The sequence below is a fragment of the Callorhinus ursinus genome, unplaced genomic scaffold (assembly GCF_003265705.2).
Source record: "Callorhinus ursinus isolate GAN/ISIS: 27379988/994484 unplaced genomic scaffold, GSC_fseal_2.0 scaffold106, whole genome shotgun sequence".
NCBI lineage: Eukaryota > Metazoa > Chordata > Mammalia > Carnivora > Otariidae > Callorhinus > Callorhinus ursinus.
Window position 1 is genome coordinate 465882 of NW_027397168.1, and position 17828 is coordinate 483709.

At 53.7% G+C, this 17828-nt stretch overlaps 1 protein-coding gene across 6 annotated transcripts; it reads right to left on the bottom strand.

The window, feature by feature from the left end:
- Window positions 1-2415: 2415 nt before the first annotated feature.
- On the bottom strand, window positions 2416-14709 carry HSPBP1 (HSPA (Hsp70) binding protein 1). 6 transcript variants are annotated; one of them, XR_012377069.1, is made up of 9 exons: window positions 14549-14684; window positions 13900-14194; window positions 11809-12013; window positions 9462-9686; window positions 6821-6976; window positions 6608-6704; window positions 5961-6072; window positions 3834-3979; window positions 2416-2720 (listed from the first exon to the last, which is right to left on the bottom strand). XR_012377069.1 is itself a non-coding variant. In XM_073889307.1 (8 exons), the coding sequence occupies exons 2-8, from the start codon at window positions 14101-14103 to the stop codon at window positions 2646-2648; spliced, it is 1074 nt and encodes a 357-aa protein (XP_073745408.1). In that variant the 5' UTR covers window positions 14104-14194; window positions 14688-14709; the 3' UTR covers window positions 2416-2645. The 6 variants fall into 6 exon arrangements, 5 of the variants coding, with proteins under 5 accessions (XP_073745408.1, XP_025704847.1, XP_025704848.1 ...); XM_073889307.1 differs by lacking the exons at window positions 3834-3979; window positions 14549-14684 and adding an exon at window positions 14688-14709; XM_025849062.2 differs by lacking the exon at window positions 3834-3979.
- Between the last annotated feature and the right edge of the window lie 3119 nt (window positions 14710-17828).

Below are 17828 nucleotides of genomic sequence, written 5' to 3' on the forward strand. Positions count from 1 at the left end.
TGTAAGGATCAGACGAGCGAGTGCGTGTACTGAATCAACTTCCATCTTTCAACCCCAGATTTACTTTTTTTTTAAATTTCAGAGACATTTTATTGAATCGTATGGTTGAGTACGTTTTCCTGTACTGGTTGTTTGTTCTCCATTTCAAGGATGCCAACTATGCATTTGTCCTTCACATAGCTTCTCTCTCCTTTCTGTAACGATCTTTGTCATTTCCACATGTGTCCACTTACAATCACATGTCTCTTCTGGGCCTTGCTATTTCCACTGTATTTGTTGCATGGGACGTTTTTTGGTCCTTGTAACAGCTACCTACTGCCGTGTGACGGTCACCACCTGGGCAGCCTGGGTCAGGTTCACAACTTGGAGCTGCCATTGTGAAGGGTGGTGACAAGGCTGGTTCTGCAAGGCTGGTTCTGCTTCCCAGGTCTCTCATATTCTGGCACCATAGGCTACCGAGGCCACCATCTCCTAAGGAAAGGCAGAAGCACCTGAGGTCAAGCCCATCTTTTAGCACATTTCAAGTCCCTAGTTGTCTCACCTCGCTACCATCCGTTGGTCAAAGCAAGTCACACGATCAAGCCCAGAGTCGTGGGACAGGCATTTACACTGCACACCCCACAGGGTAGGAAAGTGTACCACCCTCACGGCGGTGGAATGGGAGGGAGCAAGTATTTCCTGAACAATCCACCACAGTCCTCTGTTTCCTTAGTTTTGCCAATCTTACCTTTTCATCTTTGAGGTTTTATTTTAAAATGGACCCAGGTTCCTATTGTTATTCAGCTTGAAGCAAGGGGGAGGCATTTCCTTCTGTTCCTTGAGTCATCTCTTCCTCTGTCACATTCTTTTATCTTTTACTCAGCATTTTGGGTTTTTTTCTGCCGATATGATTGCATAGTTGCCATATTATTTTAACACATAAGTTCAGGAACTGAGGGATGGGGGTGTAGCCATATTCAACCACCAAATGAAACCTGAGAAGTTGACATGGTCAGTCTGGAAGAACCGGGAAGCTGCAGGAGCTTTAAGGACTGAAATCTGTGTCTCCACCCTATCAGAACTCACAGGTTGACCATACTGTTATGTGCATTAGAACTGGAAGGGGCAGGGTGCCTGGGTGACTCAGTTAAGCGTGGGACTCGGTTTCAGCTCAGGTCATGATCTCGGGGTCATGGGATGGAGCCCTGGGTTGAGCTCTGTGCTCAGCGGGGAGTCTGCTTGAGATTCTCTCCCTCCCTCTCCTGACCCTCCCCTGCTTGCGTGGGCACACACTCTCTCTCAAATAAAAAAAAAAAAAAAAAAAAAAAAAATTGGAAGCGGCTTCTTAAAGTGTCTGGTGCGAACACCCATTCCCCATTGTTCACATTTCCATATGGAGTAACTTCAACCGCTTAGTGTCTTTCTCCTGGCCTCTCCACCCCTCCCAGGGGCTGAGGAACAATTTGCCAGATTGGATGGGCATCGTGGCTCACTCCGGCTCTCCCTCTCTCAGAGGCAGCCTGCCCAGTGTCTGGCCTGCTGCACCCAAGGGAAGGCCTGTGCTTATCCAGTGCTGCCTGTGACCGGACAGGCAAGCATGTCTAATGCTGGGGTGTGGAAGCAGCAAGACTAAAGCCACTTCCTCTGATCGCTGCTAATAGTAATAAAGGTGATACTTGATCTCCAATTCTCGGATCCTGTAGCTACCTTTCGCTTTATCCTGAATTTGGGGAGAAGGGTGAAAATAATCTGTCCCTCCCAAATCCCAGGAGTACGAGTAAATTCCACATGAGAGGAATTCGTCTACATCAAATGGAGCTAGGAAACCAGAATAGGGGAGGAGGAGCACAGCTTTGTCTGAAACCTGGCTTTGTGAACTTCTGCCCACGGTTCAAGCACCCCGGGCTCGGATTCCTCGTGTGAAAAACGGCACTGGCCAGGAGCCTGGGTTGCAAATGATAAAACCTCCTTTCGCTAAACTGACAAGGAATTTATGAAATGAAAGGAGGCCTGCCTCAACGCCCCAAACTCGGAGAAGGCTGGAGACGGCTCAGCGCTTTAGAGCGGGAACAAGGCCCACGCTCAGGGCGCCGGCTCCCGCCCTCTCCCAGCACCAGCGCCCCGGAAGCCCCCGCGGTGGCCTCTGCCCGGGGCGCTGGGAAACGACATGGCTTCCGCCCCAGGGCAGGCAGCCTGCGTTCTTCAGACGGAGCAGCCGGAGACAACAGGTGAGCCCAAACGGACGGGTGTCCCTCACCCTCCCTGTCCAGAGAGGCTGAGAAGATGAGACCCGAGGGCTCTGGCTTGTAGAGAGCAGCACGGTTATGCCCGGCTCCGCCCGCTGCCCTCTCCTCCGCGGCGCCTAGGTCCCCTAAGGCTGTGCCCCTCCCACCCAGGCACCCTCCGGGAGAGGCGATGAAGGCCGCAGCGAAGGAGTCGAAGGAGAAACACCTTTACTGGAAGAGCAGTGTGGACACAGAAGGGGGAACGCAGCGAGAGCGCGAGGGGTGGGATCCAGGGAGCCGGCGCCTTCGTCAGCGCCCCCGGCAGGGGCTGAGCAGAGACGGGCTGGCACGCCCTGGCCGCGCACCACCAAGGCCCTGCTCTCCCTTGGGAGGCAGCACGCCTGGGCTTCCCACGGAGAGGGGGTGACAAGCCACCAGCTTTCACCGATCCATGCTGTCATCCGTCGGGCTGGAGAAACAGGTCTGTAGCAGCTTTTCGCAGAACTCCAGCTCCTCCTGGATTGAGGGAACAAGAGTGGGAGCCCTGAGTGCGCAGCGGGCTCCTGCCTCCAGCATGCTCTGCACCCAGAGATGGCTTCTCTTCCCTCCTCACCGCCTGCCCCAGCAGCTTCCCAGGGTTCTCTGACTTCAGCTGCGGCCCATGGCTCACTTTCTCTTCTCACCTGTGCCTGGATTACCGAACTAGAACGGGGGTCTCCCAGTGGCCGTCTCACCCCACTGGTCTGTCCTCACCTCAGCCCCCTTGGGCTCTACCTACCGGGTATGACCGACCCCTGCTAATCCCCACTTAAAATCAAAACCCCTTCCATAGGTACAAACCCCAGAAACCAAGAAAGGAGCACTCACAGGTTGGACCGCATGAACGTAAAAGGTTATCTGCATGGCAAAAAGATGCCAGAAACAAAAATTAAAGAAAAACAGTTTGGGGTGGAAAATGTGCAACTTGTTAGAAAAGGCTAACATATTTAATAGTTCAACAGCTTTAATAAATCAACTGCAAAAACCACCACCCAGTAGATAAATGGGCACAAGATATGAATGAACAGTTCACAAGAAAGGAAAGCTGTCCCAACTTTACTCATGGAAGAAACGCAAATGTAAACCGGACCAGAATACTACTTTTCACCAATCAGCTTGAGGAAAAAAAAAAAAAAAAGTCCAATGGCTTTAGGTCCCCTTGGGCATTCTCATGGTTGGAGTGACAACTGGTTCAACCTTTATAAAGAGCAACTTGGCAATACCTAGCAAAAAGGGCCCTTAACTCTGTAAGTTCACCTTTAACCTACCCAGCTTTTCCCTTTCTGGAAATTGCTCTATAGACATACTCACACGTATAAAGAAACATAGGTAAAGGGTTATTCTTTTAGCAGAGCTGGTAGCAGCAACCAGAGTGTCCATTAAGAGGGGTCATGACAAGAAAGAAGCGACCTACCTTGCAGCTATAAAAGGAAACAGGAAAAAGCCATGATGGCCAACACAAAACACGCTCCTTCTGTACCCCTTCCTGAGATGTCATGAAAGGGAACGAGGCAAGGAGCAGAAAAGTGGTCAGGACAGGCAGATTTTGCACAAAAGGGAGAGAGGAAGAAGAGAAGAATTTATACGCACATTTGCCTGTGTGCCCAGACTATCTTGGGGAGGCCACGCACGGAACTGGGGGAGGTACTGGGTGGTTAGGGACGGGGGCAGCAGGGAGACTAATCACTGTTTACCCTCCTATGCATCTTGAATTTTGAACCACATGACCACAGGACCTTTTCACGAGAAAGCATTCCTGAAATTTAATTCTTAAATTTACCTACAAAAATACAAAAGAGGACTACGTCATGAACAGAGTCACCTTACAGAATACCATGCCAACTGCATTATTCAATTATGCTAAAATTCAAGCAGACCTCAGGGTGCCTGGGTGGCTCAGTGGGTTAAGCGTCTGCCTTCAGCTCAGGTCATGATCCTGAGGTCCTGGGATCAAGCCCCGTGTCTGGCTCCCTGCCCAGCAGGGAGTCTGCTTCCCCCTCTCCTTTGGCTCCTCCCCCTTCCCCCGCTCATGCTTTCTCTCTCAAATAAATAAAAAATTTAAAAAAGAAAAAACTTAAAGCAGACCTCTATTTAAGTATCTGGAAAGATTTCCAAGACACAGACACATAGGAAAGAAGGCCATGTGAAGAGACCGGAGTGGTGGATCGATAAGCCAAGGAATGCCAAGGATTGCCAGCAACTACTAGCGGCTGGAAGAGGAAGGATTCTCCCCCTAGAGCCTTCAGAGGGAGCAGCCCCTGCCGACAACCTGACTTCAGACTCCCGGTCCCCAGAACTGTGAGGCAATGCGTTTCTTGCTAAGCCACCCAGTCTGTGGTAGAATTAGAGCAGCTGTTGGAAACAAACACAGCACCGTGTGGAAAAGACCACTGCCCAGCCTTCTCTGTCCCCTCATAGGTTGTCTCCTTCACCGTAGTCGTAACTTCCTGCTGTCACACTATGCAGAACGGAATGTTAAATTACACAGATGGAAATACTGCCTGTATCCTACATGCACGTATACACACACACTAGGTGTGTATTTGTAAATACGTCCTTCTGTGTGTTCGTCTACACGTTTCTCTGTCACCCCCCGGGCCCCGTGAGAACCAAGGATGGATCTTTTTGCTCCTCACCAAATCCCCGGCGCTCAGCTCAGGGCTTGGCGCGTGGGTGAGCCGCCCCTGACCAATGGAGGGATGGAAAGATGGGGTTTCCACAGATGTGTCCCCGTGTCTAAACTTCTCACATGGCACACTTCCAGTAAGTGGAGTTTATTATACGACAATTATACCCCTAAGAAAGTTGTGAAAGTTTTTTTGAAAGAAAAAAAACAAAACAAAAGGAGTGTTGGTCAGTTCGCATGAGGCCTCCCTCACCAGGTGGGTCCTGCCCAGGCTTTGGCACGCCAGTAGCTCAGGGAACGGATGCGCCAATACAGCAAGCAACAACGGACACGCTCCCCGGCTGAAACCCCCAGGCTGGGGCCCCAAGCACCCCAGAACCCCATGGGCGCGTATGTCCATGTGTCCTTACGATGGGGTCGGGGCAAGCATCTGGGGGTGGGCAACGTGCCTCTCCTGGTCATCCTCACTCCTCACTCCCTGCAGCTCTCTGGAAACACTCGACAGTGTCACGGAGGAATGGACTGAGTAGAGCAGATGTCCTGGGAGGGGGGGCACCAACATCTGGGCAGTACTTTATCATCAGCCAGCTAACCCACTTAATCGTTTAGTAAACTAAACTATATGAATATTCAATCAGTCACTCTTTATCACGTATGCATTACTAATGATCTAATTATCTGAGTTATCACTTATTTGTTACTGATCTATCTAAATATCTAATGCGCTATTTATCACTTGTTACTTATTATCTAATTAAACAGCTGAGTTGTTTATCTGTTACTCGTTATCTACTTAATTATTTTTAATTAAATATTTAACGGGTTGCCTTTTATCATTGATTTATCAAATAATTATTGAATATCTGATAGGAGGTAAATACTTATAAAATGTGAATAATAAATAAATGACTTTGTTAACCCCTTAAAACACGCCAAGCTCGTTCTCCTGCCGGCCTGTGGCGCTGGCATGGCACGAGGCACGCGGGAGGGGGCAAGAAGCACCTGCTGAACCAATGGCGGGAGAACACGTGAGCCAAGAGGCGGGGAGACAGACGCCTGACGCACAGGGCGCACGGGCCCCGCCGGCCTACCTGGTACTCCTCGTGCTGCTGCAGCAGCCGGCAGCGATGACGGAGGAGCTCCTCCAGGCCCAGCTCAGGCTCCCGGCACTCCCGCACGCCCTGGGGGAAGTCTGTCACCAGGCTGCGGGGACAGGAGAGCAGTCCTTGGGACCTCCCTCTGCACGGGGCTGCACCCCACCCTGGCCACTGCTCTCCCAGGAGCCCAGGCAAGACGGCTCCCCACACTGGGCTTCAGTTTCCCCATCTGCAATACAGGCCTCACGCGGTCCCCACCCTCCAAGGGCCTACGAGGAGACTTGTACAAAACAAGGCGCCTAGCACAGAGCCTGGCCTGGAGCCCACTCTGCACGCTGGAGCTGCCACCTGCTCGAGCAGCTGCTCCATTCTGTCATCTTTTCTGGATGCTAATCTGCTGGTCCTGTGTGCGGGTCAGAGAGACTCTCCCCCTCCTTCCAGGCTGCTGGGTCAGCCCCTGACACGTGAATAAACGAATGCTCAGGGAGCTCCAGCACAATGATTCCTGCCCCCTCCGAGGGAAAGGCCCAAAGTCCTGAATCCTAGAGGGAAGGAGGCTGGTGGGCTGGAGCCCAGGGGTGTCAGCCGAGAGGTAGGGCCACCTGCCCCAGGGCCTCGTCCTCTCGGAGGCCCCAGCATACCTGCACAGGGCTCCAAGCACATGCTCATGGAAGGGGCTGTGTTCTGTCCGGATCAGGGCCACCAGCTGCTGGACCATCCCCATGGAGCACAGGGTCCCTGGGGGAAGGGTCTTGGGGGTCAGAGGGGCAGTCCACACCCCTCCCCCAGGCATTCCCCTCCTCCCCACCCTCCCTTGGGGATCGTCCCTGGGCCCCCTGCCCTGGCCGCCCCACCTTTGTGTTCGGGGTGGCCCACCAGCAGGTTCTGCAGCAGGAATGCTGACTTGACCTTGAGCTTTTGCACCTGCTGCTGCATGGCCCGCATTAAGACGGAGAAGCCATCCAGGCGAAGGAACTGCAGCAGCCCAGCCTCCTGCTCCCGGACCAGGCCTGGGGGGGAGGCGAGAGAGAGGGAGGGGCCTCGAAGTCACCGTCACCACCCTCACCAGAATCATCACCACCTTCACCAAACTCACTATCAACTTCGACAGGCCTGTGCTTCATAAGCATTAACTTTTAAGTATTTTTTTTATTGAGATATAATTAATGTCAGCTTTTGGAAGAAAACTCTGCCCCATCCCTCCCGCATCCCACTCTGGCTCTTGGTACCTCTGGGGAACTGAGTCTCTCTGTCTACCCTTTATGGCCGACCTCTACCCGAGGTCTGTGTGTCCACCTGTCTCTCCAGTTTTGGACAGGACTTTCCAGATGCCACCCATTCCAGGACTCTTTCCCTCACTCTTGCCAGAATTCCTTTGCAGCCTCCCTGTTCTTTTACCAGGGCCAGCATGACACGACAAATACGTATTTTGTCTCTGCCTCCATTCCTGACACCAAGCTCTTAAAACCCGTTGGACTTCCTGGGTGATGGGAGCATCTTTTCTTCCAGTGAGGGGACTCTGGGTGGGCTCCTGGATGGGGTTTCCTTACAGAAATACCAAGCCATGATTGGAAGCTTGGAACTTCCAGCCCCATCTCCCAACCTCCAGAGAGAGAAGAAGGACAGGGGTGGACTTAACGATCCATCATGCCTCCATGAGAAAGCCTCCATAAAAATCCCCGAACGGTGGGCTTCAGAGAGCTTCTGGGTTAGTGACACATGGGTGTGCCAGGACGATGGCGCACCCAACTCCTCAAGCACAGAAGCTCCTGCGCTCAGGACCCTTCTAGACCTCGCCCTGTGCACCTCTTCATCTGGCTGCTCATCTGTATCCTTTGTAATGGCCACTAAACACAGGTACTTCCCTGAGTTCTGTGAGCTATTCTAGCAAACTATCGAACCTGAGGAGGGGATCATGGGAACGCCTAATATACAGCCAGTAACTAGGAAGCACAGGAAGCCCAAACTTTCTTTTTTTTTTTTAAGTTAAACTCTACACCCAACGTGGGCCTCGAACTCATGACCCCGAGATCAAGAGTTGCGCGGTGTACGGACTCAGCCAGCCAGACGCCCCCAGAGGGCCCAAACTTTCGACGGGTGTCTGAAACAGGGGCCATCTCGTAGAACTGAGCCCTTAACCTGTGGAGATGTGCCAACCCCAGGGAGTCAGCATCAGAATGGAAGAGAATGGGACTGTAGATCACCCGGCAGGCATCCAGAGAGTTGGAAAACTGGTCGTCTGTAAGCCCCACACACACATTCAGTGTCACAAATGTTGGGAGTGGAAGAAACGGGTTCTCCTCCAACTTCAAACAGAGAACCATGGGGCTGCCGTATTGCCCAGGAACTCCGACCCCAGACGTGCACACCCAGGAGAAAGGAAAACACACGACCACACAGAACCTTGTCCACGTGGTTCACGGCAGCACTATTCACACAGCCAGAGGCAGACACTGCCTGATGTCCCACTGAACAACTGATGAACGGGTAAACAAAACATGGCCCCTTCATAAATGACCTATTATTCAGCCATAAAAAGGCATGAGGCGTCAGTACAGGCTATAAATGCAGATGAACCCGGAGAACATGATGCTCAGTGAAAGAAGCCAGACACAAAAGGCCACATGGTGGACATGTCCAGGGCAGGCAAATCCATGGAGACAAGAAGCAGGCTGCTGGCTGCCAGGGGCTGGAGGGAGGGGGTGAGGAGGGACTGCTAACAGGAATGTGGCTTCTTCTGGGAGTGATGGAAATGTTCTGGAGTTAGACAGTGATCATCGCCACTGCACAAGCCAGTGAATGCGCTGAACTTGAAAAGGATGGACAGCATAGCCTGTGAATTCTATCTCCAAAAAGCTGATTTAAGGAGGAGGAAACAGTCCAGTGGGGGCCCCCAGGACGGCACACACACTGACAGGGGACCAGCACATGGTTAAGAACATTGCCTGGGCTCAAACCCCACATCTGCAAGACCTTGCAGGGTGCCCCGGGCTCTCGCCTAGGCGACCTGGCCTGGTCCCTCCTCCATGTAGATCCGGTCTCTCTACCTCAGAGTCTGTGTGTGTGGACTAACCAAGTTAACACACTCGCACAGGGCTTGGCGTGGGGCCTGGCATAGAGAGAGTGCCCCACAGGCGCTGGCATCATCCCCATCCCGGCATCTGACCCCCAGGAGGCAGCATGAGTGGGAGCCACTGGTATCTCTAATGGGTGGGGGCCGGGGTGCCGCTCAACACCCCACCATGCACAGGCCGGCCCCCTCCTCACCACGAGGAACATTGAAAGTGCAGAAGCCGAGGACCCTGATGTGCGTGCAGCACTGAAGCTGGGCGGTGCTCCTGCATCATCAGGATCTGGCTGTCCGACTAGCGAGGGGTTGGCCAGCTCACCACCCCGTCCCCGACACCCAGCACAGAGTCTTCACTGGCAATGGGAATAAATGAACCAACACGGCCCCTCTCCATCCGCCCCTCCCCGGCTGCCCCAGACACTCACAGGAGATGGCGAAGAGAGCCTTCACGCGCACCAAGTCGCAGGCGTCCCGGTCAAGCAGCCGCAGCAACTTGCGCAGGGCGCCCAGGCCCAGCACCTGCTCCTGGATGGCCGCCACATTCTGGCTGCATGTGCCGATGAGCTGCGCCGCCCGCCACCGCAGCCCTGCGGGCCCCGCCTCCAGGTACCGGCCCACCAGCAGGTGCATGCCTGACAGTTGGCAGAAGTCTGTGCCAGAGAGAGGGGACATGAGAGTCCAGCTGGTATGGGCTGAGCTGTGCACCCCCCCCCAAATTCGCATGTTGAAGGCCCAACCCCTCAAGTGCCTCAGGATGTGACTAGTTGGAGACAGGGCCTTTTAAGAGATCACCCAGGTAGGGGTGCCTGGGTGGCTCAGTCGTTGAGCGTCTGCCTTCGGGTCAGGTCATGATCCCAGGGTCCTGGGATCGAGCCCCGCATCAGGATCCCTGCTCTGCGGGAAATCTGCTTCTCCCTCTCCCACTCCCCCTGCTTGAGTTCCCTCTCTCGCTGTGTCTCTCTCTGTCAAATAAATAAATAAAATCTTAAAAAAAAAAAAGAACAGATCATCCAGGTAAAGTGAGGTCCTCGGGGTAAGTCCTAATCCTGGTGGTAAGACTGGTGTCCTTCTAAGAGGACATCAGGACACAGAGAGGCACACGGGGAAAACCACATGAGGACAGAGGGAGAAGGCAGCTGTCTGCAAACCAAGGAGACCAAGCCCAGGAGAAAACCAGCCCCGCCCACACCTGGATCTCAGACTTCCAGCCTCCAGAGCCCTGAGAAAATACATTTCTGTTTCAGCCCCTGAGGCTATGGCAGCCCTCATACCCGAACACAGCAGGTGAGGCTGGAGGGGCAGGCTGGCTACCGGGGGGAGCCTGCCTCAAGTGCAGGCTCCATCAAGCGCCCAACCAGGGGTCCCTCCAAGGCCAGTATGTCTTGGGCACCTGGGTGGCTCAGATGGTTAAGCGTCTGCCTTTGGCTCAGGTCATGATCCCAGGATCCTGGGATCGAGTCCCGCATCGGGCTCCCTGCTCAACGGGGAGCCTGCTTCTCCCTCTGCCTCTCTCTCTCTCTCTCTGTCTCTTATGAATAAATAAATAAAATCTTTAAAAAAATACAAGGCCAGCATGTCTCAAAAATGCCAGCATTTGGGGGGGTTAGGGTTCCAGACTCCAGCCCACTAGATGCTAGTACTGACCCCCAATCTTTGTGACAATCAGAACATCCCCTAGACCAGGGCTTGGCAAACTACGGCCCACCACCTGTTCTTATGAATAAAGTGGTACTGGTGAGCTCGGCAGTTCCTCAAAAAGTCAGACGCAGGGTTATCATAGGTCCACTGCTACGTAAATATCCCAAACCCTGGAAAGTGGGAACCAAGGCTCACAGCAGCATTATTCTCAATAACCAAAGGGGGAAAGGACCCAAATGCCCATCAACAGAGAACGGATAAACGACATGTGGGGTATCAGCCGCCATTTGAAGGAATAAGGCTCCGATACAGGCTACAACGTGGGAGAACCTCGAAAACATCAAACTCAGGGAAGCCAGTCGCAAGAGCTCGCATATTCTATGATTCCACTTACATGAAACATCTAGAGAAGACACATCTACACCCTCAATGGCTATGTCACGTCGCTCCAAGAGAAAGAGGAATGCCGTCCTCCTATCAGCTCTTCGGCATTTAGAACAAAACCCACAGCGCCTGCTTCAACCTGCAAGGCCCTGCACACCCAGCGTCACCTCCTACCCCCAGCCTCTCACTCAGTGCACTCTGCCCTGCTGGCCTTACCGCTATTCCCGCACATACAAGGCAGGTTCCCACCTCAGGGCCTTTGCACTGGCCATTCCCTCTGCCTGGAATGCCTTCTTAAAATGAGATCCAGAGCTGATCTCATAACCCGCTCACTCGCTTCAGGTCTCCGATCAAATGGCACGCCTTGGGGAGGCCTTCTCTGACCATGCCGCCCAGAAGCACCTCCTCACTCATATTCTAGGGAGTGACAGTGCACTGCCAAGAGACTAGGGAGAAATGACCAGTTTTGGAGAACATCAGGGAGGTAGACCTGCTATCAGGTGGGTGGGGTGAGAGAAAGTCCCCTCCCGATGGCAAGAGGACCAAGCAGGAAGACAGGGCAGTCTTAGCTGGGGCCTCAGTTGGAGCCAGACTAGAGGTAGAGGCTGGAGGTGGAAGGGTGGGGAAGAGGCTGATGGTGTGGTCCCCGAGAGAAAGGACAAGAGCTGAGCCACAGCAGGATGTGGGGCTAAGGTGGAGGAAAGAGACAGAGGGAGACCAAGGGGCAGCCGCGGATGGGCCCGGGTGTACCTGCAGCATTGTCCATGTTTTCACACAGGTCGGCCAGCAGCTCCAGGGCCCCCTCGCGCTCCTGCTGGTCAGCGGCCAGGTCAGCCTCAGCAGCCAAGGAGGGTGTAGGCTGGGACAGTACTCGAAGGCAGTTCTTCATCTGCTCCACTTCCTCCTGCTGGCCCCGGAAGGCAGCTGACATAGCCTCCTGCAGCCACTGCCGCCTCTGGCGTATAACACAGGGCAGGAGGGTGGGGGAAAGAAGCAAACCTCCATCAGGAACGAATTCATGAATAACACTTGTTACTTATAACAGCCAACATCTGAGAACTCCCTGTTCCTTCAATCAACAGATGCCTACTGAGTGTCTTTCCCACTGACAATTTTCTAGGGACTAGATTTACGGAGAGACTGGCTATGGGGTGTGAGAGAAGGGACTCCCAGGTCTGTCCAGAGCAACGAGGAGATGGGGAAAACGGTACGAGAAGCAGGTGTGGAGCAAGAGGAGTAGAGATTAGAGCTCATTTTCCACCATGTTAAGTTCAAGGGATCTATGACGCACCCAGGGTAAAATATTGAGTAGGCTGCCTGAAGCTCAGGGAGGAGGTCCAGCCTAGACCTGGCTTTCTCAACCCTGGCTCTACTGACACACTGAGCTGGAGAGTTCAGGGGTGGGGGGGAGGGGATGCCGCTGTCCTGCACACGGTAGGATGTTGAGCAGCATCCCTGGTCTCTACCCACTAAACGCCAGTAGCCCACCCCACCCCCCGACCCCGAGTGGGACAACGCAACATGTCTCCACGGGTCGCCAAATGTCCCGAGGGGAATCAAATCAGAACCACTGGTCTAGAGATATAAACTTGAGAGTCGTCAGCGTAAAGTCTCAACATGATATGAGATCACAAAGGAAGTGAGCGCAGGTAGGGATGAGAAGAGCCCTGGTGTGTGCCATCATTCAGAGGCTGGGGAATGAGGAAGAGCCGACAGAAGAAACGGGAAGGAGAGCCAGTGAGTGAGGATGAAAACCAGGACACTATGTTGTTCCAGAAACCAAATGAAGAAAGAAATCAAGGAGGTGGCCAGTAATCAAATGCTGCCTATTAGGTCAAGTAAGATGACAGTTGAGAGCTGGCCACTGAATTTTATTTTTTCTCCAGGCCTGTCAATGCAAATATGCAGGCTCTGTAGTCATAGTCCCGGAACAATTTGGGCAAGATGTTAATCTTTCTGTGCCTGTTCCTACCTTATTGCCCTAAAGCTTCAATGACATCATGGATGTCACTGGGTCAGCGCGATGTTTTATACAACGGAAACACCAATGCCAACTAAACATCACATATAACCGATATTGCTACTCATCTCCAAGACAACCCTCTGAGTGTTACTGTCATCCCCACTTCACAGACGAGAAAACTGAGGCCCAGAAAGGTTGTGACATGCCAAGGTCACACAGTCAGCCATCCACAAAGCCTGAAGTCACACCTAAGTCTTCATGAGAACAGCCTGCTGCCTCTGTACCTGGCACTGTCTGGATCCTCAGAAAAAAGCTATGAAGTACCACTACTACTCTTATTATCACCACCAGCTTGCAAATAAAGACCTTGCTCAGGGGCGCCTGGGTGGCTCAGTCAGTTAAGCGTCTGCCTTTGGCTCAGGTCATGATCCCAGGGTCCTGGGATGGAGACCCACCTTGGGCTCTCTGCTCAGCGGGGTGTTTGCTTCTCCCTCTTCCTCTGCCCTTCCCCACCGCTTGTGCACGCTCTATCTCAAATAAATAAATAGAATCTTTAAAAAAAAACAAAACAAACAAAAAGACCTTGCTGTTCATAAAGATGAAGTGATATGCCCACGGTCATACAGCTGGATATTGCTGAAACCAGGTCCGCCTGGCTCTGAGAACCCTCCCCTCCTTCTTTTCACCACGAAGCTACTGTGCATCCCAGCGCGGTGCTGGGGTGCAGGAATCTGCCCTCCCAGACACTTGTGAGCTCTGACCTTCAGTCTGCAATAACCCATATAGCACAAATACAGCCTACTGCTCTGCCTTCACCCCTGGACTCCGCCCCTGCCCAGGGCACCCCTCCCCCCACTGCGCTGGGTCCCCATCTTTACCTCCTCACTCATGGGTTCTGGAGGGGGGTCTGGTTCCTCGGAGCCCGCCGTGATAGCCATCTGCAGCAGGCCTTGGAGGTTTCTCGGGGGCGGAGGATGGCCCGAGTTCCCCACCGACGAGCCGCCGCCCCCTGATGAGCAACCCTGGGAGGCTGAGGGCAGCGCCAGGGGGAGGCGGCTGCCGCCCGAGCCTTGGTCCGCCATGGGCTGTTTGTGAAGGGAAGGATGTGTTTGGGGTAGGGGGTGATCACCGCTGAGGTACCTCTGGCGTCCTGACGGGTCGACTCCTGAGGGTCTGCTGAGAAGGTGACGTTTTAGGGGAGCTCCGAGCCCCCCCATGACCCCAAACCACTCTGCCCGCACCCACCTTAACCACAGCCCCCGCTCCTTCCTCCATACCAACGGGACCCTTCCCCAAAGTCAAAAGCCTCTCCTTCCCCCCGCCCGCAACAGGCCCCACCCACTCCACCTAGCAACCAGCAACCCCCTCCCCCATCTCCACTAAATGCGTTCCCGTCTCTTAGCAACCCCACTGCCCGGCCTCCATAGCAACAAACCCTCCTTTTGGACGTCTTAGCAACAAATCCCCCCCTTCCTCTCCAAAGAGGGGGAGCCCAAGCGGGGAGGACCTCACTTCCCCGGGTCTCACCTTCCCCGGGCCTCGAGTCGCCGCCGCTACTAAAGACAGAGTCGCCCACACCTGACTCTGGTGGGCGCCGCCATCTTGACCGGAAATGCGCAGGTCTCGCCCGGAAGTCACCGAAGCACCCTCCCAACCTGGGCCGTACCTGAGGCGGAGGCCGCGTGCGAGGCTCTGAAGCCTTAACCTGGTGGGAGACAGCGCTCGGCCCCGCCCACGCTAGGCCTAAGCTCCGCCCCCCGATCCGGATCCCGCCCCTTAATGAGCTCCGCCCCCTCGGCCTCCGTGCAAGCTCCACCCCCGCCTTGGCGCACGCTCCGCCCCCGCAGCCTGGCTCCTCCTCGGTTGGGCCACGCCCACACCTATGTCCCCGCCCCTCCCTGCTACCTCAGGCTCCGCCCCTGTTCTAGGCCTTTCGGCCTCTCCCAGCTGGACCCCGCCCCGCCCCGCCCCTAAGCCCCGCCCCGTGCTGGTGAGCGGGTCGCTCCCCGTTAGGCCCCACCCCTCCTTGCAGGTCGTGCGGGTCCCTCACCCTCTGGCCTTTTACCCTCCACTGGACTCCTAGCCCATCTTTGACTGGGGCTCTGGGTTCTCACCCCTCATATTTGATGTAAGCACCGTTGGCCCACCTCACCCCTCTCTTGGCCTCAGTTTCCCCAGTCGTCAAAGGGGGCTGCCTGGTTCCCGCTGCAGCTCCTCTGAGGACACTTATTACCACCCAGGCTCTCCCTCCCTCTTGGAATCCTCCCTGAGTCTTGCCTGGTGCAAGGGGGATTTTTTTTTAATTAATTAATTTATTTATTTATTTGAGAGAGAGAGAGCACATGAGAGGGGGGAGGGTCAGAGGGAGAAGCAGACTCCCCGCTGAGCAGGGAGCCCGATGCGGGATTCGGTCCCAGGACTCCAAGATCATGACTGGAGACAAAGGCAGTCGCTCAACCGACTGAGCCACCCAGGCGCCCAAGGGAGGGGATTCTTGAAGGTGGAGCTGAAGCAAAATGCCCAGACGAGGTGCTCTGGGAGGCTTACCGACTCTGTGCACGGCATTTGGGGTTCAGGTCTGGGAATGGGCCTGGTCTGTAGAGGTGTTTGCCTTGAGCTGGGCTTAAAGAAACCCGGGTTCTAGTCTTCATTAGAGGCCCTGCCCCGCCAGGAGAAGATTGTACTCACCCTCAGGTGGATCCCACTGCTGGGCCTGGGGTGTGGCGGGTTATATTTGGGGCAGAAATAGGACGACAGTGTAAAAGCCGCTGTGCACGGTGGTCGGTGTTTGTAGCACTGACCAGAATAGCTCTCCGACAGGGGTCTGGGCTCCCACCCCCACCCCCTGTGCCCTATTGTATTAGTTTTCTTTCTTTTTTTTTTTTTTTTTTAAGATTTGATTTATTTATTTGACAGAGAGAGACACAGCGAGAGAGGGAACACAAGCAGGGGGAGTGGGAGAGGGAGAAGCAGGCTTCCCGCTGAGCAGGGAGCCCGATGCGGGGCTCGATCCCAGGACCCTGGGATCATGACCTGAGCTGAAGGCAGATGCCTAATGACTGAGCCACCCAGGCGCCCCTTTATTGTATCAGTTTTCTATTGCTGCCTTTAAACTATGAAGAATTGGGTGGCTTAAAACAACACAGATTTATTATTTTACAGTTCTGGGGGTCAGAAGTCCAAAAGGGCTCTTCTGTGATGTGAGCAGGGCTGTGTTCCTTCTGGAAGCTCTGAGAGAATCTGCTTCCTGCCTCTTCTGGCTTCTAGAGGCCACCCATGCTCCTCGGATTGTGGCTGCATCACTTTGGCTTCTGCTTCCATCGTCATCCCATCTCCTGCTCTGACTCTCTGGCCTCCCCCTCAGAAGGGCCCTTGTGATTACATTTAGGGCCCACCCAGATAACCTGGATCCTCTTCCCCATCTCATGATCTTCAATTCAATCATATCTGCAAAGTTCCTTTTGCCATATAAGGTGATATATGCACCGGTTCTGGGTATCAGGATGTGGGCATCTCTGGGGACTGTAATTCAGCCTACTATACTTACATACACCTACATACAAGTCCTTTTAGGTTATTTACCACATGGTACCATGCATAATACCATGTCATATGTGTGTGAGTCACGTGTAATTGTACGTAACATTATATATGTTAATGTATGTACGACATAACGGTGGTCCATATGAAAACTCCCCAGGTATCCTATAAAAGCCATAGTCCTTACAATGACCTTGTAAGTAGAGTGAGCGTACAACTTTCCATGTATAGCAAGATACTTCAGAGTGCAAACAGACCCCATTAATAATTACAGAACACCAGGCCTCTCATTACCCTGCTTCTAAGGCCCTATATGATCTGCCTCTTCACTTCATTTTCTCTCTCTCCTCCTCCCTTGCTCCCCTCCGGCCATACAGGCCCTTCAGTGGTCCCACAATACACCAGGCGCCCTCCCACCACAGGGCCTTTGCACTTGCTGTCCCCTGCATGGAAGGTACTTTGTCCACACAGCCCTGACCCTCATTTTCCTTCAATGTCCCCTCACTGGAGAAGTCCTTCTTGGCATCGTATCAAAAATCACACTCCACCCAACCAATAATTCCTCTCTCCCTCCCTGCTTTAATTTGCTTTTTTTTTATTTAAGATTTTATTTATTTATTTGACAGAGAGAGACACAGCGAGAGAGGGAACACAAGCAGAGGGAGTGGGAGAGGGAGAAGCAGGCTTCCCGCTGAGCGGGGAGCCTGACGTGGGGCTCAATCCCAGGACCCTGGGACCATGACCTGAGCCGAAGGCAGACGCCTAACGACTGAGCCACCCAGGCGCCCTGCTTTAATCTGCTCTTTAGCACTGGCCTCGACTGTCAAACATACCGTATATTTTGCTTATCTTGCTTATCACCCACCTCATCCAGTGCCAGGAGAGCTCCACAGCGCAGGGATCTCTGTTGATTTGGTTCACTGCTGTCCCCTCATGACTTGGACATTGCCAGCTCAGTTGTGGCACTCAATAAAGGTTTATGGAATGAAGGTGGTTGACTAGGAGACTAGAAGCTCTTGGGTCCACTTTATTTTTTTTTTTTAAGATTTTATTTATGTATCTGACAGAGAGAGACACAGCGAGAGCAGGAACACAAGCAGGGGGAGTGGGAGAGGGAGAAGCAGGCTTCCCACGGAGCAGGGAGCCCGATGCGGGGCTCGATCCCAGGACCCTGGGACCATGACCTGAGCCGAAGGCAGACGCTTAATGACTGAGCCACCCAGGCACCCTGGGTCCACTTTAAAGGGGACTTGGAGATTAAAAGGGT